Raw genomic sequence first — 26064 nt, forward strand, 5'->3', positions numbered from 1 at the left:
TAAAGTCTTTTAGGCCTCTCCACGCTGATGCAGGGTCATTAGCTGAAAACTTGTTTTTCAGCTTATCAGAGTAGCTTCTTTTAGGCACTCTGATTTCCTTATTCAGTGTGTTCCTGGACTGATTGTACAAGATTTTATCCCCAGATTTTATGTCAGCATCCTCTTTGGCCTGACGAAGCTGCCTGAGTTTTGCTGTAAACCATGATTTGTCATTGTTGTATGTTAAATAAGTCCTATTAGGAATGCACATATACTCATAGAATCTGATATATGATGTCACAGTATCTGTGAGCACATCCAGATTGGTGTCTGCAGTCAAAGCAGGCTTGTAGTTCCAGCTCTGTTTCATTGTTCCAGCTCCATACAGTCTTTACTACAGGTTTAGCTGATTTTAGTTTCTGCCTGTAGGAAGAAGATGAACCAGAAAGTGATCAGAGCGTCCCAAAGCTTCTCAAGGGACAGAGCGATATGCAACTTCCATCCCCTCAACCAACTTCCATCCCCTCAGAATGATCTGTCTACCGATCATGACACTGGCTAGGACCCAATTTCTTATGTATTTATCCCCATACTAATGACCGCCCCACCGCCTAAAATACAGAGTCTGGGGCAAAATGAAATTTGAGTGCCCAATACATCACACATAACACTCTGAACCCTCAACCAGAATTCTTGGCTCTCAAACCACCAAAAAACATGAGTTGTGTCCCCATCTTCTGATTGGCATCGCCAGCAGGCGGGTGTGTCTTTAAGACCAAGCCTCTACAATCTAGAGGGGGTCCAACAGAATCTATGTAAAATCTTGAATTGCATAAGGCGCACCCTTGCATCTCTAGGGCAGTGGTGGCTCAGCGGTTAAGGCTCTGGGTTACTGATCAGAAGGTCGGGGGTTCAAGCCCAAGCACTGCCAAGATGCCACTGTTGGGCCCTTGAGCAAGGCCCTTGACCCTATCTGCTCCAGGGGTGTTGTTTCATGGCTGACCCTGCACTCTGACCCCAGCCTAGCTGGGATATGTGAAAGGCCGTTTACATAACAACCTTTTCAACTAAAAACGGAAAACTTTTTATGCGTTCTGGCTGTTCGTTTACACGACAACGGCGTTCTGGGGCCTGAAAACTCAATTTTTTGAAAACAGGTTTCAAAGTGCAAGTTTTTGAAGATGCCATTATCGTCTCCGTGTTAACACACAAAAACGCAAATTTGTGAAAATGATGACGTAATGCGCATGCATATTACGTGTTATATAAAGAATGATGGATTGATAGGCATCAATTTGAGATTTATAATTATCAATATGAATACTGGTGTCTTTGCAAATAACAAAAATCAACAATTTATTCATCTGGAGTGTTTTGTATGGAGTGTGAACATTGTACAGTAGGCAGAACCTGCAATTTGAAAATCTTGAAATTAAAGTATGGATTCAGATGGGAAAAATGTATATGTATTTTAAATGTTATTTATTTATTTACTTAATTTTATTTGATGTACCTTTACCCTGCAATTCATTCACCCACCGCTTATGTATATAGCCTATAGACAGAGATGTGATGCCATGTACAGTATTCAATGATATGCTTAGAATGTGAAAACATGAGGCAGTGAAAATGCATGTTAGATTCAGTGTACACAAGACCTCTCTCTCCATCAGAAGATATCTATATATCAGAGTTCTGTCTGATATCCAAAATTAGTCAACATCAACGGCTCGTTTTGTTAACTCACTCTCCTACCAGCCCAAGAGTCAGCAGGGGGAATACAGAAGAAGGCAGGAGATGAAGTGATGGTAAAAATGAGCAGAGTTTATTGAATAATCTTGAGAGTTCAGTCTATAGGCATGTGCGCGAGTACTTCAAAACAACACGCAAGACATTCAAAACTACAATGGCGGACTACAGGACTGTGTTTGTGCTGCTCAAGATTTTGAGTTTATTGACGCTTCTCCAGCAAAGTAATTGTAGTAATAAATCAACCTCATCATCCGTCCAGACAAATCTTCTTTGTTTGTATTCACCACTCTGTGGAAGAATGCTTATGTGCGCAGGTGCATAGTGTTTCTTTACAAAGTGACATCGCCAACTACTGGCCTGGCATGCATTATACAGCATTTTTAGTCGTTTTCATGGATCCGTGTGAACGGGGATCGTTTTGACAATGTTGTCGTCTGTATGCTACATTTTTTCAAAAACTTAAAGGAAAAACTTTTCAGTTTTTAGTACATCATTGTCATGTAAACGTACCTTTAGAATCCTAGCCCACACTCCATCCTCCAATACCAAGTTTAAATCTTTCTCCCATAATCTATTGAGAGAAGTTAAAGCTCCACCCCCAGACTCTGAATTAATAAGGAGTAATACACTGATGCCTCATGACCTTTTCAAAAAGCAGAAATCACCACTTCCAGAGTATCTGTGGCTTTAGGGGGGTGTATGCTACTACCAAAATTAGTACAAAGCAGGCAGCTGTAAATACCTAAAGAATTGAGACCTGGGAATCCCAAAATGTTGAACCAAATTTTCAAAGGATCTCAACACTCCACTCTCCTATAGGACACCGAGTGTATTAACCTCCCTCTCAATCCACTCTGTCCAGCAGAAAGGGGACTTATTTATACATAACTTTGGGTTTAGCCAAAAGCTCGAAGCAACATTTAAATAAATGTCTGAATTAAACACTCTGGACAATTTTGCTCGTACCACGTGCAAATGCGAGATAACGTGGTGTAACTTAACTTCTCCTGTTGGTTTGATAGAAAGCCATTGCAATAGCGAAATAGGGGCAAGAACTTCCTGTTCAATACAAAACCAGGGAGGGGCTCTCTCAGGTGGAAGTGACCAATGAGCCAAATGTCTGAGACCGAATGCATAATAATAAAACTAAATCTTGGGTAGGCCTAGCCTACCTTTTTCAGTCGGCCTATGCAGCTTACTGAAATGTAATCTGGGACGTTTACCATTCCAAATGAAGGACTTCACTATGCTATCAAATTGCTTGAAATAAGAGAGGGGGACATCTATAGGGAGAGATTGTAGCAGGTAGTTTTTAATAATATTAACCTTCCCAATCATAGATAAATGTAATGAAGCCCACCTGCCCATATCGCTCGAAAACCTTTTTATAAAGGGTCAAAATTAACTCTAAATAAATCACACAAATTTGCTGGGAATAAAATACCCAAATACTTAATGCCCTGTTTGGGCCACTGGAAGGCACCCGGCTGAAAAGACGTTACTGGGCAGTACGCTGTCAGAGTCAAAGCTTTGGATTTAGACCAATTAACTCTGTATCCTGAGAACTTATAAAAGGAATTAATAAATCTGTGGAGGCAAGGCATAGATCTAGTAGGGTCGGAGACGAATAATAAAATATCTTCTGCGTAAAGCAAAAGCTTATGCGCCACACCTCCCGCCATCACCCCTGGAAAATCATCCTCTTTTCTTATCGAGGCTGCTAATGGTTCCAGGTCAAGACAGAACAATAATGGGGAAAGAGGGCAACCCTGCCGGGTGCCCCTATCTAGAGTAAAATAATCTGAAATTAATCCATTTTATCTATAAAGTAACTTAATCCAACTAATAAAAGTATACCTGAACCTGTAAATTTCCAAAATCATAAAAAGATAATCCCATTATTCCATATCAAATGCCTTTTCGCCGTCAAGTGAGACGGCAGCGACCGGAGTCTGATCATTCACCACTGACCACATGATATTGATAAAACTCCTAACGTTATCAGAAGAGCTACGGCCCTGAATAAACCCCACCTGATCAATATGTATAAGAGATGTCATAACTTTACTTAATTGGTTAGCCCACATTTTTGACAATATTTTAAAGTCTAGCTGGATCAGGGAAATTGGATGGTAACTCTTACTCTCGCTTGGATCTTTGTCCTTTTTAAGAATCAGACCGATCCGGGCTTGCATCATGATTGGTGGAAGCTTTCCATTCTTTAATTGTTTTGTATAAACTTGCCTTTAACATTTGTTGGTATTCAGGATTTTGCAAAAGTGATACATTAAAGTGCCAACTATATGATTTCCTTTTCTCCATATGTGGCAACACCTCTAAACACACCAGGGTGTGATCTGAGACTAAAATGTTTTCAATTGAGCAATCAACAACAGATGAAATGAGGGACTTATATATATATATAAATCTATTCTAGAGTAAATCTTATGGACTGATGAAAAAAATTTATAGTCCCTACCCGATGGGTTCAAAAGTCTCCAAATATCTGTAAGACCAAGATTTTTACACATCCTGTGAAGCGTCAATGTTGCTCTAGGGGGCTTGCACACTTTTGCTTCAATATGAACAAGGACTGAGTCCATCAAAAGATTAAAGTCTCCTCCCAATATTAAATCATGAGGGGTGCCAGCAGCTTGCAACATCCCTGTAAGATCTATAAAAAAGCCCTGATCATCAATGTTAGGTGCGTAAATATTAGCCAAAATAAGACTTTGCCCCTGAATTTCAGCTAAACTATAATGACCTAATTTATCTTTAATATGTTTGAGACATTTGAATTGTAGATGTTTACTTATCAGTGTAATGACTACCCTGCTCTTACTTGAGCCAGCACTAAAGAAAACATGTCCACCCCATATCTTCCCCAATTTTTTAGCTTCCTGCGGGAAAAGATGCATTTCTTGAAGAAACACTATATCATATTTCTTACCCTTAAGAAGAGAAATAACCTTCCTTCTTTTTATGGGGTGCCCCAACCCATTCACATTCCACGTGGAGAGAGACAATCCACACATATTAACATCTTACATTTTGACATATAAGAAAAAATAGAATGTGTGTCAAAAACAAAATTATAAAGACCACATTCCAACATTAGTGCAACAATCAAACCCTGAACTTCCCCCAGAACCAAACAAACAGAAAAAAGAAAAATGTGTGCATTAACTCCGCGCCATCCTTCCAAACTCAAACAGTCTGTGCACACCTACGAGAACTCCCGCGACAGCCTTGCCATCAGATTGCTCAAGTCCGGTGTTTCTATACAAATTTTGTGAGACAGAATTACACAACAAAAGATAATCTATAAAACAAACTCCAGCCAATACGCAGAATAAACACAAAGAGCATGTAGATTCATCCACAAAACTGTCCCGAAGGTGTGTTACTCCACAAAACAAACTCCAGCTGCTAGGCAGAACCAGCACAAAAAGAAAAAAAAGGTGCTCAGTTTCCTCGAACAGTCAAACGAATGTTCAGTGATCTGGCACACTCGGCTGCAACATGAGTGCAACAAATGGCCTAATCACTCCAATGTCCCAAAGGAGTGTTACTCCACAAAACAAACTTCGGCAGTAGGCCGGTAGGCGGAACCAGCACAAAAAGAAAAAAAAAAGTCGCTCAGTTTCCTCCAACAGTCAAGTGAATATTCAGTGAGTTGGTCCACTCAGCTGCAACATGAGTACCACAAGATAACTTACTCCACTGATTTTATGAAGGACATCGCTTGCTGTGGGCATGTAAATGTTTTACGGCCATCCTTAGCATCTATTCTCAATTTGGCCGGGAATATCAGTGCAAAAGCGACCTTCCGTTGATGTAAAAGTTTCTTGCATTCCTTGAATCGATCATGTTTCTCTCTTGTCAAATTCTCAAAGTCTGGGAACAAGAAAATGCTGTGGTTTGTCCAAGAAAGCCTTCCTTTACTCTTCGCCTCGTGTAACACAAGATCTTTATCGGATGATCTCAGAAATTTGGTCAGAATTGATCGGGGCCTGCCTCCCTCCACAGCTTGCCAAGAAGGAACCCTGTGAGCTTGTTCGATTTCCAGCTTATGGTCTGTTATGTCAAGCAGATTCGGAAAGAGCCGACATGTTCAACATCTCTCGCCACATTTCCCTCATCTCTCAAACCAAAATCAACTCTCTGGCTCGGGGCGTCAGCTTGAGCACGTAAGTGTCTTTTAATTTCTCCACAGTCCGAGGATTTTGAATTCTTTGACATATTGTCCTAGAACAGTTATGGAACAGAGTATATCGAATTTCACCGGTTTATGTCATTAAAAGTGTTCAAACTAGCAAAGTGCACAGAGCTCACCATTCACATGTCCGATCCTCACATGGTGTCACATGACTCGAGGTTAGCTTTATTTATTTTTATTTATTTATTTATTTTTATTTTCTCCCCTTTTCTCCCCAATTTGGAATGCCCAGTTCCCACTGTGCTCTAAGTCCTTGTGGTGGCGTAGTGACTCGCCTCAATCCAGGTAGCGGAGGACGAATCTCAGTTGCTTCTGTGTCTGAGACAGTCAATCCGTACATCTTATCACGTGGCTTGTTGAGCGCGTGTGGAGGCTTCAAGCTATTCTCTGCGGCATCCACACACAACTCACCATGTGCCCCACTGAAAGAGAGAACCACATTATGGCAACCATGAGGAGGTTAACCCAACGTGACTCTACTCACCCTAGCAACCGGGCCAATTGGTTGCTTAGGAAGCCTGACAGGAGTCACTCAGCACGCCCTGGATTCGAACTTGCGACTCCAGGTGTGGTAGTCAGCGTCGTTACTTGCTGAGCTAACCAGGCCCCCAAATTACTGTCAGAAGTGAGGTTAGCTTTATTAAAATCTCCCAGAATAATAATAATTGAGTCTGGGTATTGTTGTTCCGTGTCTGTGATCTGATCAGCCAGCTGTTGCAGCACTGCATTCAGGCATGCGTGTGGAGGAATATAAACACTCACCAGAATAAACAAGGAAAACTCCCGCAGTGAGTAGAAAGGCTTACAGTTGATAAAGAGCGCTTCCAAATTAGGATAGCACATCTTCTTTAACATTGTTACACCTGTACACTAACTTTCATTGATGTAAAAGCATGTTCCATCGCCTCTCGTTTTCTCCGTTAACTCCGCAATGCAATCCACTCTGAACAGCTGAAAGCCTGGCAGATGTAACACGCTGTCCGGAATGGCTTCACTCAGCCAGGTTTCTGTGAAGAACAAGGCAGCAGAGTTTGAAAAGTCCTTGTTTGTATGGGTGAGGAGATGTAGTTCATCCATTTTGTTAGGAAGAGAGCTGAGATTCGCTAGATGAATACTCGGCAGCGCTGTTCGAAACAGCGCTTGTCGAAGCATGACCAGCGCACCGGCTCACTTCCACCACTTGCATCTCATAGCGCGGTTAAGCAACACAGCTGCACCGCTGACTAAAATGTCCAGCAAAACTTCCGAATAGTCCAAAACTGGGAAAAGATTGTCTGGTATGTGCTGCCAAATGTTCAGCAGTTCGTCCCTGGTAAAACTGATTGGACAAAAAAAAAATTACTAAACACTGGACAAACAAACAAAAACTACAAAAGAATTGGAGAGCTCCACACCGAGGCTGCCATCTGCGGCACCATTTTGTCTTGTGTTGAAATGTACACAAACTCAACGACAGCGCGATTTTTGATTTATTTTTTAGCCAACTACTCATATTTTACTCTTCCAACACATGCAAGGTAGCTTTAGTATGTATATAGTATGTAGTACTACAGAATAAAGTCTGTTAACACTCTGATGCACTTTCATTACCTGGCATACATAAGGGACCATCTGAAAATTCCACCCACTGAGCTAAAACATCGGCGGTGTCCAAGCATTGTATAATTGTAAAAGCGTTCACGACCACAGAGGTCGTTCCCAAGTCTCTGCCAGTGTTCACGACCATGGAGATCGTTTCCAAGTCTTTGCCCATGTTCACGACCACGGAGGTAATTCCTAAGTCTCTTCCCGTGTACACAACCACGGAGGTCATTTCCAGGTCTCTGCCAGTGTTCACGACCACAGAGGTCATTCCCGAGTCTCCGCCCATGCCCACGACCACGGAGGTCGTTCCCGAGTCTCTGCCAGTGTTCACAACCACAGAGGTCATTCCCGAGTCTCTGCCAGTGTTCACGACCACAGAGGTCGTTCCCGAGTCTCTGCCCATGCCCACGACCACATACTTCCCTGCCCTCATCACTGCCAGCTGTTCCCTATTGTTCTCACCTGTGTTTCATTTCCTCATTTACCCCTGTGTATATAATGCCCTGATTTCTACCCAGTCTTTGAGTTGTTGTGTTTTTCCTCCTGTTCCTGTATCAGTTCCCAGCATGGATGTAACGTTTGTTTTATTTCTTAGTTCTTAGTTCTGCCTAGTTCCAGTGTTTTCCATGTTATTTTGTACCTACTTTTATTTCTTTATTAAACTTCTGAAAGTTGCATCTAGATCCAGATCTCGAGACTTCCTTCCAAACATTACAGGTGACTACTTTGAAGATGCTAAAATATAACACAGTTTTGATTTATTTTGGATTTTGTTTAGTCACAACATAATTCCCATAGTTTATTTTATGTTATTCCATAGTTTCGATGACTTTACTAATTTTCTCAAATGTGAAAAAAAATATAATAAAGAATGAGTAAGTGTTTCAAAACTTTTGACCGGTAGTGTATATATAAATATATCAAGTCTCACAATTTGAGTTGAATTACTGAAATAAATGAACTTTTCCACGACATTCTAATTTATTGAGATGCACCTGTATATAAGTTTAGACATATTGGACAAACAACACCTCTAGTAAGTCAGACTATCCACTTGGAACCCACAACAACCTTTGGAGTGTGAAAATATGATTTTGATGAATTTTAGTGATTAATTTTCTTAAATAATTGAATACTGTAAGTATCATTAGACATATTGGAAAAATAAAACCTGTGGTAAGTCATGCACCCCACAAGGAGACTACTACAATCTTTGGAATGTGAAATATAATTCTGGTGACTTTTTGTAAATTTTTTATTTAAAATAATTGAATACTGTATACATATATTTAGTTTTACTGGACAAATAAGACCTGTAGTGAGCCATGCATCCCAAAAGGAGCCTACTATAACCTTTGGAATGTGAAAAAAAAAAAAAAAAAAAAAAAATAATGTAATATTTTTTTTATTAAATAAACGTATACTGTATTCATATAATTAGAAATACTAAATTAATCTCATATGTAGTAAGTCAGTCTATCCACTGGGAATTTACTATAACCTATGGAATGTGAAAATATAATTTCAGTGAATTTAAGTGATTTTTTTTTGTTTGTTTGTTTTTTGTATATACTGAATACATATACTGTATATGTATAATTAGACATATTGGGAAAATAAAAACCTGTAGTTAGTCATGCAGCACACAAGGAACAATATATATATATATATATATATATATATATATATATATATATATATATATATATATATATATCACACACACACACACACACACACACACACACACACACAGTGTTGGGGAGTAACGGAATACATGTAATGGGATTACGTATTTAAAATACAAAATATAAGTAACTGTATTCCACTACAGTTACAATTTAAATCATTGGTAATTAGAATACAGTTACATTCAAAAATATTTTGATTACTGAAGAGATTACTTTGCATTTTATTGTCATTTGTTTCATTTAATATTTAGTCCTTTCAGATGGAAAACATTTATCCATATAAATGATGAGATCCAAAATGCATTTGAACAGCGGTCAAACACTTTCTTATGATGTGTTACATTCATACGAGCAGACAGAGAAGTAAGTTTGAAGTAAGTTTGGAGCAGAAGAAATAGAAATTAACCTTGTGTAAATTGTCAGCTTTACGCTAAGCTTAAATGCTATTTCTAGCCATTTTACACGCACATGTTACCAGGCACGATCATATTTTTATCAAGAAAATTCACGTTAGATCATAATTTCTTTTTTTCTAGTAAGATCTTTGATATTAGGGCAAAAATTGTATTCTTGATGACAATTTTTGTATTGTTTTCCTATATAAATATTTAAAAATCCTTAAAACAAGATCAATTTGATTTATCTTGTTTTAGAAACAACACTGCATAAGATATTTCAGGTTTTTCAGAGAATGTATTTTTAACATGTGTATTTTGTCTTACTGTACTGGCAGAGTTTTTATAGTCAAAACAAGTGAAAAAATCTACCAGTGCTGAAGAAGTAATCCAAAGTATTTAGAATACATTGCTGACCTTGAGTAATCTAACGAAATGCATTACAAATTACATTTTACAGCATGTATTCTGTAATCTGTAGTGGATTACATTTCAAAAGTAACCCTCCCAACCCTGTATATATATAACTTTATATATATATATATATGGACACCGCCGATGTTTTAGTGCAGTGGGTGGAATTTTCAGACGGTCCCTTATGTAAAAAGCTTAAAAAGTCAGAATTAGCTCTTTCATTTTTTTTATTTTTTTTTATTATTATATGGCGGGATCCGTCTTCCATAATTTAGTGGTGGTTGTGGTAAAGAAAGGGTTAACATCGGAAGAATGACATGTTGAAGGAAAGGGAAAAAAAAAAAAAAAAAAACACGCCTGTGTTCGGCAGTGGCGCGGATATTTGCCGCAGGTTTACGCTATCTTTAAATTAGGACATGGATTGCGGTTCTGTGACCGGTTCGCTTGCGCGGAGAGACTGACCGGGGAACTGCCTAAGATGAGATAAAAGCCCGTGGATCACGCTGCTTTCTGTTTGTCCCACGAAGACTTATCGGCTGTGCTACAATATCAGGGACGAGGCCACAGACAGACGGCACAGCGTTCAACTCCAGCGCGAAATGATCACGTCTATGCTGAGGCTTCTCATTCTGCCAGTATGTCTTCAGTTGTGTGGATTTTCCCGCGGTGAGTGTTTAGAACGATGGTGGTTGCCATGGAAAGAGCTTATGGAACAATGCCGCGTTCATACAACGTTTGTGGTTACAATGAAGCAATCTTGTTCTCAACATTGTATGATTTAAATTCCTTACAGTATATTGAGCTGCTTTGTCAATAAAATTCGCTCTTTGTCCCTGTACAAAAATATTAGTTTAAATGTTGGCTAAATTAAAAAACATTTTTTTTTTTTTTCACCCAGTGGAAATTGTATTTCATTTAATGGCTCACTGGTAGCTCATTTAAAATGCGTCTTAATGTATAGGCCTGTGCAAATAATACGCAATAATACGTCCTAAATCAAATGTTATATATTCCTTGTTTTTGAACGCTTAAAAACTGAAGTACGATTTCCGTCCAGTTTTAGCATACATATGTGCTTATTATGTGCGTTTTGAAAGCGTAGCGACCATTTATTATTAATATAGTTCGGCCTCATGTACTATTAAGACATGGTATTGCCATTTATTAATTCGGAGTGCTTCTTTAATATCTCAATCAGTGGAATACACGCTGCTTCGCTTGGTAACACAACGAGGCGTGTTTGGTTGCGGCAATTGACCATAATAAACGGGTGACTCCGGTTAAAGCACGTTTGAAACGCATTTCAGCATCTATAATACCCGTTGGCCCAATTATTATCTCTGCGTTATTCGCTTAGAGGTAGATCCTACTTTTATGATTTGGTTTTATCTTTTGGTGTTATTGTTGAGAGTATAAAAGCGTACAAACTTGACTGTAACTTAAAAATAATACATTTTTACACACGGAACGCGTTCATGCGCGCAAAACCAGTTTGGCAGGGCGTAACGGAATGGAACTGAAGGTATGGGTTTCAAAACGAGAGCTGGTTTAACGTGACACCGTTTTAAAACGCAGCGCAAAGGGGCCGTTCAAATCGAACGCGTTCTTGCTTCCGTCCGTCCGCGCTTGTTTTCCTACATAAACACGTGCTAGACGGACGTTTTTGACCGTTGCGCCATGCCTCGCAGTTTTCTGGCGTCTCGCGTAGGAGCGTCGAGATATTAGACGCCTTGTCAAATTAAAAAACTTTTTTACGTCTCGAGACACCTGCGTTCTACTCTTATCGTAGCGTTGCGTCTTGCTTTTTTGCGCGCAAGTACGCGTTCTTTGTGTAAAAATGCATTTTGTAAGTTACAGTCGTGTGATATGTGAACGCCCCCTGGACGCAATCGGGTTGCGTTTGCTCTTACATAAATGATATTTGTTCGTATAGGCAATATGTCTGGAGAAAAAAAATATTACGTATGTTACATTTTTTTTTCTATTGGCAACCTCATATGAGCGCTGTGTGTGTGTGTGTGTGTGTGTGTGTGTGTGTAATTTCCAAAATCTAGGTCTTAGCCTGCTGTTGAGGTATTTGAGTGGGGTGGCTTAGTGGTTAAATATTTGACCTAGAAACCAAATGGTTGCAGGTTCAAACCCCAGTGTAACTGAACCATGTTCTGTCACCCTTTGTGCCCTTGAGCAAGGCAATTAACCTTAGATCATTCCAGGAGGAGTTTTTGCTTTTTTGCATCCTGATGAGGTGAGATAACCAAGTGGCATTTCTACGTGTTTACCACATATGGGTTGTCAAGAGAAAATGTACTGCTGATATGGGGTTTTGAGGTCAGGCTGATCCGTACTATCCTTTAGATCACAAGGTCCTGCGGCATTCTTCGCATCTCTCAGCCATGGTAGTCTGATGAATCAGAACTTTGGAAGCCCTGTGATAACGTGTTCTCGCACAAATATGAAAGAATAAGGCTTCAGGGCCTTTGAAAACTTGTGAAGCTCAGTGATGGTCTCGTAGGTAATGGTTAAGGTAATGAAAGTCGTCTACATGTCTAAAAGTGAATCTCATAACTACCAATTACCTCAACCAGTAATGTTTACGGAAAGTGTTGGTGCAGCATTTTGTAAAAATGTAAATAGCTTTTATATGCCAGATAGTTTACTCTTGCTTATTTGGCCAATGGTTTTGGCCAAAGTATCTGCAGTTAATATGTTTTGGCTGTTATAAACCATACACCACTGTTACAAATTATGATTCTAATCTACTGCAGTGTCATATAGCATTACACTGCTCTAAGAACTACAAGGGACTGGCAAAAATGTACTAGTGCCTTTAGTGCAAAGAGTATGTATGTGATTGTCATTGCAATTGAGCGCAGCAGTGCTCGGACTGTTGTGCGTGAAAATCTCAGGAGATCGGCAGTTACAAAAATACTCAAACCAGCCCATCTGGCACCAACAATTATGCCACGGTCAAAATCACTGAGATCACATTTTTTCCCCATTCAGATGGTTGATGTGAACATTAACTGAAACTCCTGACCCGTATCTGCATGATGTTATGCATTGCACTGCTTCCCCAAGATTGGCTGATTACATAATCTCATGGATAAGTAGGTGTAAAGGTCTTCCTAATAAAGTGGTTGGTGAGTGTATATCCTGAGCAGTATATTATGAACAAAACTCTGAAATCCTACACATGGAGTTACACAACTGTTTGAATATTCTCAAATGCCGTCACAGTCAAGAAGAGCAGCTGTCCAACAATACAGCTGTCCAAGAAAAGGCTTAAAGTACATGCATACAGCCTCATAATTGAATCTAAAACTGTAAGGCATAGTGAATTTAAAGAAATCTACCCCACTCTCTGCATGGTTTCTTTATATCAAGTAGGTTGGCTGAGTGATATAGCTTTAATTCGATTGGATAATGCTGCTCTCTCAGCTGAGGACTGATCTTGTGTTCTTCTGATTAGACTGAACAGCAGGCCAGCCACTGATCGACTGACTGTGGGTAATGTCACATGTCATAATGGTGAAGAGGGTGACCATGAAGTGACCGCGTTGTTTCAAAGGACTGGCTGTACTGTCTCTGATTCACAAGAAATGCAGGGCACGTTGTTCGCCTTGAAAGTTAAATGCTAATGTTAGATGTTCTTATACGAATGAAAATACTGTTACTTGGACTGTCAATTGATTAAAAATGTTTATCTAATTATGATATACGATTAAACATATATAAATATTTTGCAGAGAAAGGCCCTCAAATAACAATAATTCAATCTATAATGTTTAATTATATATAGTTGTATTTAAATAATTATATGAAATATAATAATTCAGATAGTTAATGTATTACATTATTGTGGCAGATGATTAAAACATGGGTAAGATGATACAAAAAATGGTTTTAGAAGTCAATTATATTATTAAGAGCAGATGACAGAAAAGCCGTCTAGTCGCATGTATGACACGCTGTTTGTACGGAGGCGTGCAGTCTCGTGGAACGCGCATGTAAAAGGTTCTCACTCTTTCTTTGTTTCTGTCTTCTGAATTTCTTTTTTGCAAGAACAGTATCGTCTGTAAGTGCTTCAAATGACCTCAGACATCTCAGCTCAGGAGGTGCTTTGAGTTCAGTTTGCTTTATTTCCACAGAGCAGTTCATTGTGAACGCCACTCTGCAGCCTATACATCTGTGATTAAAACATAAAATACAAAAACACGTTCACCTCGAACCATGATTTATATTTCAGTGATTATTATCATTATAATTATTATTTTTACATTTATAATTGTTTGTCTTTATTTGTGCAAGTAATTTCCCGCCTTCATGTTTAGACGGATATTTGCCTGACGCTAAATGGACAGGTGGTTACTTATATAATTTTTTTTGATCACTTCATTATTTTAATCGCTTTTTCGTTTAGTTTGGAGTGTAATTTGAATTTAGAAATGTATTTGATTTAAGTTTTTTTTTAAATAAATTCAATGCAAAATCACTAAAGCAAGAATATTCACCAATCCCTCAGCCCCGGGGTTGCTGATGTAATTGGATATTGTGATTTATTTATGTGTGTGTTTTTTTTATATATATATATATCGTGAAGGAGGGAACAAACAAATGTATTCACACACATGATGTATTTTCCCGGACAACGGAATACCCGACTGGTAGAGAATGCACTGATGAAGTAGGTTCTTTGCCAGAGATATGTTGCCCTTTACAACTGTTGAAAAGCCATCTTTCAAAAAGTTGAACACACATTTTAATTGCACTTAATTTTTTTTTTCTTTCCAAGTTTCATTTGAATTTTTAGTTGAAATAAAAAAAAAAAAATAAAGTTCGAAGTTTGAAATCAAGGCGTCTTGCTTTGTGTAGGCTTAAGCTTAACCCTACTTAATGAAAATTAGCGTCCAACCAGCGGTAATACCGGTGTTCGTCGGTTTCCTGTGGATTTTTATTTTTTTTCTGCAACCACCTGACCAATCAAAACTTGGTTGGCCAAGACTCTTCTCATCAACTAATGTTTGGTCAACTATTAGGGGGCAACCCTTGAAGTCCATATATTTATTTCCATATTAAACATCAGCCTATCATTGGCCTACAGTGCACAGCAGTCCATTTTTCAATTGAATTAGTCAGTCTGTCTGAGATGGATTTATTATAGGGGTGTTTCTAAGGATGCAGCAATGTATGCATCAGATGGGTGCTTTTGAAGCCTCTCACTTTGGTTGCATCACACCATAAAGGCAAAACTTTTAAACTTTAAACTTAGTTTGAAACTTAAAAAAAAACACGTCTCAAGATCACTGCGTTCTGTCCAGCTGGGTTTCAACGCAAAAACATATTTTCATCTTGCTATCGCTAGTATCAAGCAAGCATGAGTGTGGTTTGGTCTCTGTACAGCTGCGCGTTGCCTAAACAGTTGGAGTTTCGCTTACTGCCCCTTCCTGAAAACAGGTGGTCCTTGAATTGCTCCGATGGTAGGAATATTCCTTTATCACTAGAGGGGTGGGTAAAAATATCAATTTGATGCATCGCAATCTTCATTTGAATGATCTCTATTGATTCTTCAATCCCAAGATCGGTCTTTTACTCTGTGGCAACCCTCTACAATGAGAGGAAATCACACATATTTGCAAACAAATTTTGTGCTATATGATTGAAGTGTATATATTTTGTGTATATTTTGCAGCTAGCTGGTAAATGTTTACATTTCACTCACCAGTGATTGTGTAGTGTATTGGTGGAGTATATAGCAGCAAGATCCTTTCACTGCATGTTGAGAGTAAAAGTGTCCAAAGATGAGATCCATGCAACCGATTGTCAATTAATAATGTCTCCTTTTTTAAAACCCTTTCTGTACTTTACAGTCAGTTGTTGATCAAAAACAATGAAAAATAAACATTTAATTCTAATCACTAGGGGTGTAATGGTTTATCGTGGCACGATGCATCGCGGTTTAAAAATGTGACTATGCGCATTGTGGAGATGGGACGGTTTTTTAAAATTGTTTTGAAATAATTTTAGGGTCTCATCTATCCAATACATGTTATATCCTACGCCTACGTAACGCGGGCATACAAATGGAAAAAGCTTCATTGGCACAAGGAGCTCTTAAATACGATTGTACACTAGCAGCCACAGGTGTTCTACCATGAGTTCAGCTGAAAGTGAAAACAGCAGCAGGAGAGAGACGAGCCTTTCAGTGCGAGGGATCAAATGTCCATTTGAAGTGTGAGATTGATCAGCTCTGACAGTTTGAGAGAAAATGAAAGTTTACAGAGGTTTAATGAGTGTGCCATATTAATTTACTATATATCAATGCTGAATATTATGTATAATAATGATATGGTGGAATATAATCCTAATGTCAAATGTCTTGTCTAATTTCATCAGTAAATCATTATTTAACTGGATAAACATGCACTTCTACTCAAATACGTTTAAAAGAATATTTAGTTGTAATCGGAGACAATCCTATTTTAGAAAAATAAAATTAATTTAGTGTGTATGCAGCAAATGTACAGTTGTGCTTTTTTTTGCAAGTTTGCATACCCTGGCAGAAATTGTGACATTATGGCATTGATTTTGAAAATATGACTGATCATGCCAAAAAATCTGTCTTTTATTTAAGGATAGTGATCATATGAAGCCATTTATTATCACACAGTTGTTTGGCTCCTTTTTAAATCACCCAAATTGCCCTGATCAAAAGTTTACATGCCCTTGAATGTTTGGCCTAGTTACAGGCACACAAGGTGACACACACAGGTTTAAATGGCAATTAAAGGTTAATTTCCCACACCTGTGGCTTTTTAAATTGCAATTAGTGTCTGTGTATAAATAGTCAATGAGTTTGTTAGCGCTCACGTGGATGCACTGAGCAGGCTAGATACTGAGCCATGGGGAGCAGAAAAGAACTGTCAAAAGACCTGCGTAACAAGGTAATGGAACTTTATAAAGATGGAAAAGGATATAAAAAGATATCCAAAGCCTTGAAAATGCCAGTCAGTACTGTTCAATCTCTTATTAAGAAGTGGAAAATTCAGGGATCTCTTGATACCAAGCCAAGGTCAGGTAGACCAAGAAAGATTTCAGCCACAACTGCCAGAAGAATTGTTAGGGATACAAAGAAAAACCCACAGTTAACCTCAGGAGAAATACAGGCTGCTCTGGAAAAAGACGGTGTGGTTGTTTCCAGGCGCACAATACAATGATACTTGAACAAAAATGAGCCGCATGGTCGAGTTGCCAGAAAGAAGCCTTTACTGCGCCAATGCCATATGCCCGACGACACCTTGACATGCCTCACAGCTTCTGGCACACTGTAATTTGGAGTGACGAGATCAAAATACAGCTTTATGGTCACAACCATAAGCACTATGTTTGGAGAGGGATCAACAAGTATTGTGCTCCTTGAAACAACCACACCGTCTTTTTCATAAAACACTGGAAAAGCCCACTAATAATATTAGGACCATTTAACATGGACATGATTTTCTAGTTAATTTGTGGGAAACCGCACAATGCAGGGCAGTTCTGCATACTGCTCATGTCCCTAAATCCCTGATGCGTCTGTGTGCGTCTCACTGCAGCTGCCGCAGAAGATAAAAAAAATAAAAATAATTTATATTTGCTTGAGCGGAAGCCGCGTTGGTTTGCAGTCAGTCTGAAATCTTTAAATACCAACCAAAGAAAATTTAATTGAGCTCTTCTTTAACTGCAAAAACATGGAGAATAATCATTTTGAGTCATAAATTTAACAGAATTGTCCTTCAAAAGTGTCAGAGATATAGGCCAAAAAATAGATGTGCATAAGTTACCTGGTGGTTTACATTTAAAATAAAAATTTAAAGCATACACAAACTGTCATCGAAAAATACTTTTATAGTCTATAATGAAATTAACAAAACATTTCACTGCCTAAAATATCCTAATATTTTATTGTGCATGGTTGAATGATGTGAATGGTGGACAAATGCTGTAAAAGAATGTATTTTAAGCAGTTCGTCAATGCTTTGAAAATCGTCAAGCTATTATGAACCAGTTCAAGCTGAAAACACTGCGTGGACCACAAGAGACAACAGAATCCTACATGTGTAGATACAATATGCCTAAAATGACTTTAATATCCAATATTAATACTATTTTTATGTATTTTTATTTCGATATGCTGTTTTTAGTAAACTGTGAGAGACATGCTGTGGGTGACTTGACTCCGTGAAGTTCATGATTTTAAGTTTTTAACCACGATGAAACTGCAATGCGAGCACCATCTTGGCTGCACAAACGGCACAAAAATTTTACCAGTTGTCAGGTCCAGTGTCGTGAAACTGCCTTGTTTAGTTTCTATTACATTGGATACATAACTGTCTTTGTTTTCGTTGTGCCAGCCACCTCGGTAGTCGATGTTATACAGTAGACTCTGTGGTAACATTCAAGTGTATTGGTTGACTGAGTTATTCCTTTTTTTTTTATTTTTTTATGAGCTCTGTAATTTAGGTTTCATAATTTGATAGGCATCGGTAAATCACGTTTAGTTGATAACGTATGGGCAGTGCTAATACTGTTAAATCTAGTGGTGCACTGATCAGGAAATTTGAGGCCGATCTCAGAATTTTTTTTTTTTTTTTTAAACACTAAGATCAGCCGATACCGATTTTTGTTTAAAGTTATATGCTGCAGTTATGTTTATGCCCCACAACAGTTAAATTACGGTAACACTTTACAAAAAGGTTCAATTTATTAACATTATTTAACAACATTACTGTAGTTAACATGAACTAATGAACTTAATGTTAGTTACAACATATACTATTACATTTTAAAAATCAAAAGTTGTATCAGTTAATGTACATTAATGCATTATGAACTAACAATGAACAATGGTATTTTTATTAACGAATATTATGATTAATAAATGCTGTAAAAATATATATTGTTCATTGTTTGTTCATGATGCCTAATGCATTAACTAATGTTAAAGAAATGAAACCTTTTTGTAAAGTATTACCAAAATTACGTTTAATTCGAATTGCTAACATTTATTTGTATTGAAAACAGTTATGAGTAGTCCTGTTGTCAATACCAAAAGGTCATTGTGACATTCTGGCAACCAAAAACTATGAGAGCATCACACACAGCAGAGATACATTCAGAAATAAGAAAAACTGCTCCAGTGAGAAATCATTAATATCTATGATTTGTTTACTGTCTTTGGCAACTTGTTGTAACACAAATCATTAATTATTAAGCAAATGTGTGAAGACGCGGTGTCGTTATTGAAGGTTAAACAGTTATATCTGTTATTAGTGGGATTGTGACCAATATTAATCTGGTTTAAATTGGGATCCTCATAGAATAGCACTGAGATGAGTGACTGAGTTATTGAGAGCATCTGGAGACCGCGCATGTTTAATACGAGAGCGCTCCTGTTAAAGAGAATAAAGCTAAAAGCAATCATGATCACGCAGTCTCTATAGCTCAACACAGCGTCTGATTGTCAAGTCTCGCGTTACATCACGTGTACTCAGATTTGTATACGCATGTTTATTTGTTGTTTAATACGTTTTTATACCTGTTAGTAGCCTCTTTACCCTCTTCCTGCTCACTGTGCAGCTAGTCAGAATTACTACTGTAACGACTCAAGAAAATGGGCAACTTAATATTCATACACGTATAATTCTTACACATTTTTGAAAACAAACCTGCATATTCTTGTGAATTACATCATGTCTGAAAGTTTACATTTGTGAATACTTAGAACTGCCAACAATTCACCCTCCAAAGGCCACACTGTCATGCTTCAAGGGCTGAGAAAGCGCTCATTCATTAGAGTAGTAGTGTATGTGTGCTGCAAAAAAAGATCAGCCCTGATTCTAGGCACGATTGGCCGATCACAGATTTAAGACTAATATCGGCCAATTTAGATCGGTGGCCGATCGATCGGTGCACCCATAGTTAAATCCATAAATAAACACATTGCGGGCAGGTGCGTACACAATTCAATGGCGGGGATAGAAAAGGCCCGCACACTGTCGTAGAGCTTGCAAATCTGAAATATCTTAGTGTTTCGGTCAAAGATCTTCTTCAGGCATTCTATTCATTTCTTTGAAGATTCTTCCAGTTGCAAGTATTTCACTGTTACTATCATGATTTACCCGAGAAGTTTCACTAATAATGCTAGCGCTGTGAACTGAACCAGAGAGTTAATGGTGGTGGATATCCTCCTCCCGGCGTGAACCGAATATTTTTTATACTCGTGTCAAACCAATCTGTTTGATTCATAAAAGAGCCTCTGACAGAAAAAACATGCGATGACAGTAAGTTTCTTTCATTGAGATGCCATTGTATTTGATAAATTCAAATTTCACGATGGGAATGCTCTTCATTCATAAAAATGATTTCATTACGGTTCCACAGATGTAAACAGCATTTACTAGTGAGTCTGGTGCCTTGCTTATATGGCGTTTTCATGGGCGTGGATTATGATTATTGTGAATCAATGAGCACACACACCCAATATTGGAATGTTTGGAATTCACTAACATAAGATTAACTAACATATCTGGGGAGTACAATACTTTTGTGATTCTGGTGGAAAGTTTCCTGGAAGGAACTCTGAATTTACTCATTTATGAGTTTCATTCATTTTTTTTAAATTAGTCAAGTTAATAGGGGCTGTATGCCCTTCAGCTGCTATAGAAATGCGAAGAGGTAAATTTGAACAATTAATGTTTAAAATTCTACAGTACATAAATAATACTAATTTAGAAATGTGTAACCGAATACTAAATAGTAATTAATTGAAAGTCAGTAAATGTAGCTTGATCTGATTACTAGAACTTAAAATGTAATGTATTCCAATACTTTTTTGGGGGATTACAGTAACACAATTATTTTAATCAGATTACACCCGACACTGGTATATAACAAGTCTCTCTTGTCAACATTTGAGATACATCTTAAATTTGAAGCGACTTCAAATTTCTCATTCAAAATTCAATATGCCTTTTCTTTGAGACCAGTAGTTTTAGCAAACCATGTTTCTGTCAGTATGGAAGCATTATGATCTGCAACTAGTGAGTTTGTGTAACTTCTATAGCATTAGTATGTTTTTATTTTTATTTTGATAGTTCTATCTTGCCGGTCGTTGATTGACGGGCATTTTGTCAGGTCTTTTCTCTGAGTACCAAGAGAATATTATTACTCTTATGTGTGCTCTGATAGAGATCATATGCTTTCTAGCTGGATTATTTACAAACATAAGCAGTTTGGTTGTTACCAGAGACCTTTCAAAAAGTTTAGGTTGTCAAGTGTTGGCTTATTCAATAACTGAAAGTTTAATTTCTGCACCACTAATGGCACCAAATAGAATTGCAAAAATAAAGACCAGTTTGAAACCGGTTTCCAAAACACTCCCCCTGTTGGCCACTGGTCAATGTTGAGGTTTTGAGCTGTTCAGAATGCTCAAACAAACAATGTTGTTAGTTTGGGTTGGAACTATCTTTTTGGACAACCAATGGAGATGCGTGAAGTTGAAGGGAAAAAAAAAAAAAAAACACAAAAAAATATGCTTCTCATTTAAAGGGCCAGAAAGAAATATTGTGTGACACTGAATTATTACAAGACTGATTGTTTCTCTATTTGTACAGGTTCCCAGACAGAATGTGAGCTGTCTCAGTTCCAGTGTGGGAATGGTCGGTGTATTCCGTCTGTGTGGCAGTGTGACGGTGACCAGGACTGCTCGGACGGGAGCGACGAAACATCCTGCGGTGAGTGTTTTCAGGACGTTTTTGTGCATTGGTGTGTATGTGCTCAATGCGGTCATTTAAAGGAACAGTGACCCCAAAATGAAAACTACTCCCCGTCATGTCGTTTTGAACTCACATGACATCGGTTGAACATAAAGGAGAATTTAAGAATATCCTGGACGTTCTTTCCATAAAGAAAGTGAATGGAGACTGGGTCTGTCAAGCTCCAACATAACAGAAAAGCACCATAAATGTACTTTATATGACCTGTGTGCCATATTCAAAGCCTTCTGAAGTCATACGATAGCTTTGAGTAAGGGACGGATACATTTACATTTGCATGCACACCAATCTGCTGATGACTGGCAAAAATAAGTTTATTAAAAAAAATCAGACAACGCAATAAAACCATATACAGTATACATGACATCAGAAATCATCTAATTTTGACGTCAAAACGTGAATGGGCACGAACACAACGCTTGCGAACATTAGATAAGCGCACATTGAATCTCTCAAATAAAGTAAAAACTTGTATGGACTACCAAAAATATTTTGTTGACACCATTGATGCCAAAAGCCATTAGTTTGCGGGTGTTTCGTGACTGAGCATCATTAATGTCAAACCTAATTGCACATATTTGATTTGAGAGATGCAGCGGAGAGCAAGATTTTCAGTAGATAGCTATTTGTGATGAACAGACTGAAATTTAAACTATCATATGGGTTCAGAAGACTTGAAATATAGCACATGCATCGTATTGACTACTTTTATTGTACTTGTTATTTTGGAGCTTGACACCCCTAGTCCCCTTTGATTTTTATTATATGAGGAGAAGCCAGGATATTCTTAAATTCACTTTTAGTGTTCCACAGGGTTTAAACGACATGAGGATGAGTACAGGCCAGATTTTTATGTTTGTGAACTGTCCCTTTAAAGCTCTGCACACGTTTACTGAGCCATCTGAGAATTACATCAGCTCTACAGCACAAGATCCGTCATTGTTATGACATGTGGGTGTGTTGTATCTTTGCGTGCCAGAATAGCCACACCCACGAGCTGGTGTAATGCCAGCATGTGTGTGCTCCCATTTCCTCAATTAAACTAGTCCTGTTCTTGACATCTGATGCAACTCTTTGGAAATCTGTCATCATGGCCACATTAAACTCTTGTGTCTATACGAGCCACAGTTGCTTGCTTGGAACATTCATCCATGTTACTGCATATTGAGAGGTTTTTATGTTTGAAAATGGCCCCACCTGGGTGATAACACTTTAGTTTATCCTCATCCATGTGCTAACTGGGTCATTGATGTGAGAGAAATTACAGATGGGGGTCAGCATAGATATGATGAATGGGAATCTTATTTTGGATCCAAATTAAGTACTGTATTCTAGGGCAGCACATTTATGACAGTTCACAATAGTTGATTATTTCCCTTGATAATGTAATCGTGATTATTAATTTTGATGAGTAGAATTTACATTAAAATACTTATTTTGTATGGAGCATCTGCATGCCATGTTCTTTATGAGCCAAGAACTGTACCTGAATTGCTTTGTTGCTGTTTTTATACATCAGTAAATCAAGACAACTTTACATTGGGTCTCTTAGCAGTATGAAAAAAGTAATTCAACTTTGGAATATATTATACAGAGTAAGACACATGACAACACTAGAAAGCTCCCATGTCATTTTATCACTAAAGCTGTCTATATTGCACAATAAATCTCTTATTTACACTCATGTCTATATCTTGTTGATTTATAATGGGAGCGGTCTAGTTTTGTAGTGTGGAAAAAGTGTCATTTAAAAGTTTAAATTCTTAAAAGAAATGTTGGCACATTAAAAAATGAGCAGTGAAACAGTTTTGTTTAAAAATATTATAAATATTTGAAAAACGTGTTCACCAAATCAGTCATTCTATTGTCATATGTGCAAGAAAAGTATTTTAATTCCTTTAACTTGACATTTTTAGTCATTAAATCCATTTTTTATGAACTCAGACAACCTTAATTGTCAATGACCCACCTATAGATTTATTTAAACTAGTGCTTTCAGTCGATTTAGAATTTAATCTTGATTAATCGCATAATTTTTCAGTTAATTGCAATTAATTAAAGATTTTGAAAGTGCAAAAAATTTTACTCTGTATACTATTCCTGTCAAAATGTACTTATTTCCTCCTTGGGAAAGAAAACAAAGCAGTATGTAACAATAAGGCTTTATTAACATTTTCCAAATAAAGCCTTCCACAGTATAAAGATAGAAATGCACTAAAATGTTTCACTAAGGGTGTTTTCACACCTGGCTTGTTTTGGAGCATTTGTTTCAGAACCTGGTGCATTTTCTCCCTTAGTTTAGTTTTAGACATATACTGTATGAACACGGCATGCGCGCGTGTGCGTGCCAGCTCTGAGACCGTGTAAACAGTCAGGCACTTTTCAATGCAGAAATAATGCGAAAGCAACTAATGAATGTGTCGTGGTTATTTTTATCAAATTTTACATCACATATCATTTGTGTGTTGGATAAAGTGTATTTGCCACACAGCCTCTGACTGGAACGCACATTCTGTACCATGTGGTGACGTTTTGCATAAGCGTGACAAATAGTACTCGAAAATGTGTTACGGTTGACAACATTTTTAGAGGTATATAATTTTAATCGGTATATCAATGGATGCACTAAATCCCGGAACAGCGCTCAAACATTCTGACCACTAAGGTGACCGTTTACTCAAATGTTACTTCTATTGACACAATTTTGGTCCATTTTGAAATGATGCCTTGTGAAAGCAAACCAAACCTAGAGGAAAATGCAACATTGTAACAATTTTATCCCCTGTTTTGGAACAAACCAAACAAGCTACGTGTCTGAAAACTCCTAAGTCTACGTGGGAGTTGGATTAATTGAAAGAACTAGTCCCCACACAGGTTGAGTATTCATTGAAATGCACATTAAATCTCTTAAACTCACTACTCCAAAATATTAATCAGCCGGCATACTGTGGATATCTGCTTTGTTACAGCAATCATGAAGCCGTGTTCATGATTCACGTCAGGGTGTCAACAGAAGCGTGAAGCGCCGCTTCAAACTCCACATGAAGCGCTTGCAGTCAAAAATGTCTCTTTCTTGGTTTTTGTGATAGTTAAGACTTGATGTGCTTCTCTGGTAATTATGAATTGCAGAGGCTGCAAAGTACTTAATTTCTATCCCATCTGGGCTTGTTTTTTACTACAAATAGCATTAAGAGGTCCTTTCCCCATAACTTTATCTCTGATACTGAATCACTGCTGTGTTTGTGTTGTGAGCTTCCGTGTAATGACTCCAGGTGGGACACATTGTAAATGTTCCAACTTACTCCGACCAGTGTTTATGCTGGTTTATGCTTTAATAATGGTAAATGTGTTAAACGCGATTAAGAAAAATGTATGTTAAACGTATTTATTCGGTTTACTGTGCAGCCCTTCTATATTCTCTTTAGGCCTTTTTTCACCTCTTTTACTGTATCCCAGCAGTGCCTTTAAACAGTCCAATGTTGAGAATGCAGAATAAACGTCAGTTTGCGATACTCTGTTTCTGATTGCCATTCTGTCCACAGGAGGCCTGCTCCTCTGAGTATGCACTTGTGCTGTGAGTGGACATGAAGAGACTGTGAATGTGTCTTAGAAGGGAGGGAGCTGCTCTTAAACTTCATGTTGTAGGAATCAAAGGGCTTCTGTCTTAAAGCCCCACTCTACTATTGAAGTGTTTTCTTTTTAAATCAATATCCAATGCTGAATTAAGCTACCTGTAAATTTAGAGTCTTGGAGGCCAGTGCTGCTTTTTTAAAGAACTTCAAAATGTTGTTGATATGTCACATGAGGATTCTGTATAGGATATTGCTTTTCTTTTTAAGATCATTGTCAAGATATGGGCAAAATTAGACAGCCTTTAGGACAATGACTGATGTTATAGTTTCTATTACTGTATAAAAGTGTAATATTCAAAGCAGTCGCAATAATACTCATAGGAACAATAATATTATAATATAATATTAAATGGTTATATTATTTGATTATTATCTGCCAGCAATATCACATAAGCAACTGTACTGAATATCAGCATGTTATGATTCAGCCATGGCAGCATTTTGCCTCAGGTAATCAGATTTTCATTATGTTTTCATTAATACTGTAAAGCTCTGTGCATTTTAATTTATTTTATATATATATATAAAATATATTTGTTAAAGTATTGTTTTCATTTGATTAATGCTGTACAGTATGTATTTGAT

The 26064-nt window shown here is 37.7% G+C and overlaps 1 protein-coding gene across 5 annotated transcripts in view; it reads left to right on the forward strand.

The window, feature by feature from the left end:
* Positions 1-10386: 10386 nt before the first annotated feature.
* Positions 10387-26064, forward strand: part of vldlr (very low density lipoprotein receptor) — a 41972-nt gene continuing 26294 nt past the window's right edge. For all 5 annotated transcript variants that reach the window (XM_051686094.1, XM_051686095.1, XM_051686096.1 and 2 more), the window contains exons 1-2: positions 10387-10700; positions 21686-21805. In XM_051686094.1, the coding sequence (XP_051542054.1) occupies positions 10634-10700; positions 21686-21805 (187 nt within the window). In that variant the 5' untranslated portion in view covers positions 10387-10633. The remainder of the gene's footprint in view (positions 10701-21685; positions 21806-26064) is intronic.

The sequence above is a fragment of the Myxocyprinus asiaticus genome, chromosome 43, assembly GCF_019703515.2.
Source record: "Myxocyprinus asiaticus isolate MX2 ecotype Aquarium Trade chromosome 43, UBuf_Myxa_2, whole genome shotgun sequence".
Taxonomy (NCBI): Eukaryota; Metazoa; Chordata; class Actinopteri; order Cypriniformes; family Catostomidae; genus Myxocyprinus; species Myxocyprinus asiaticus.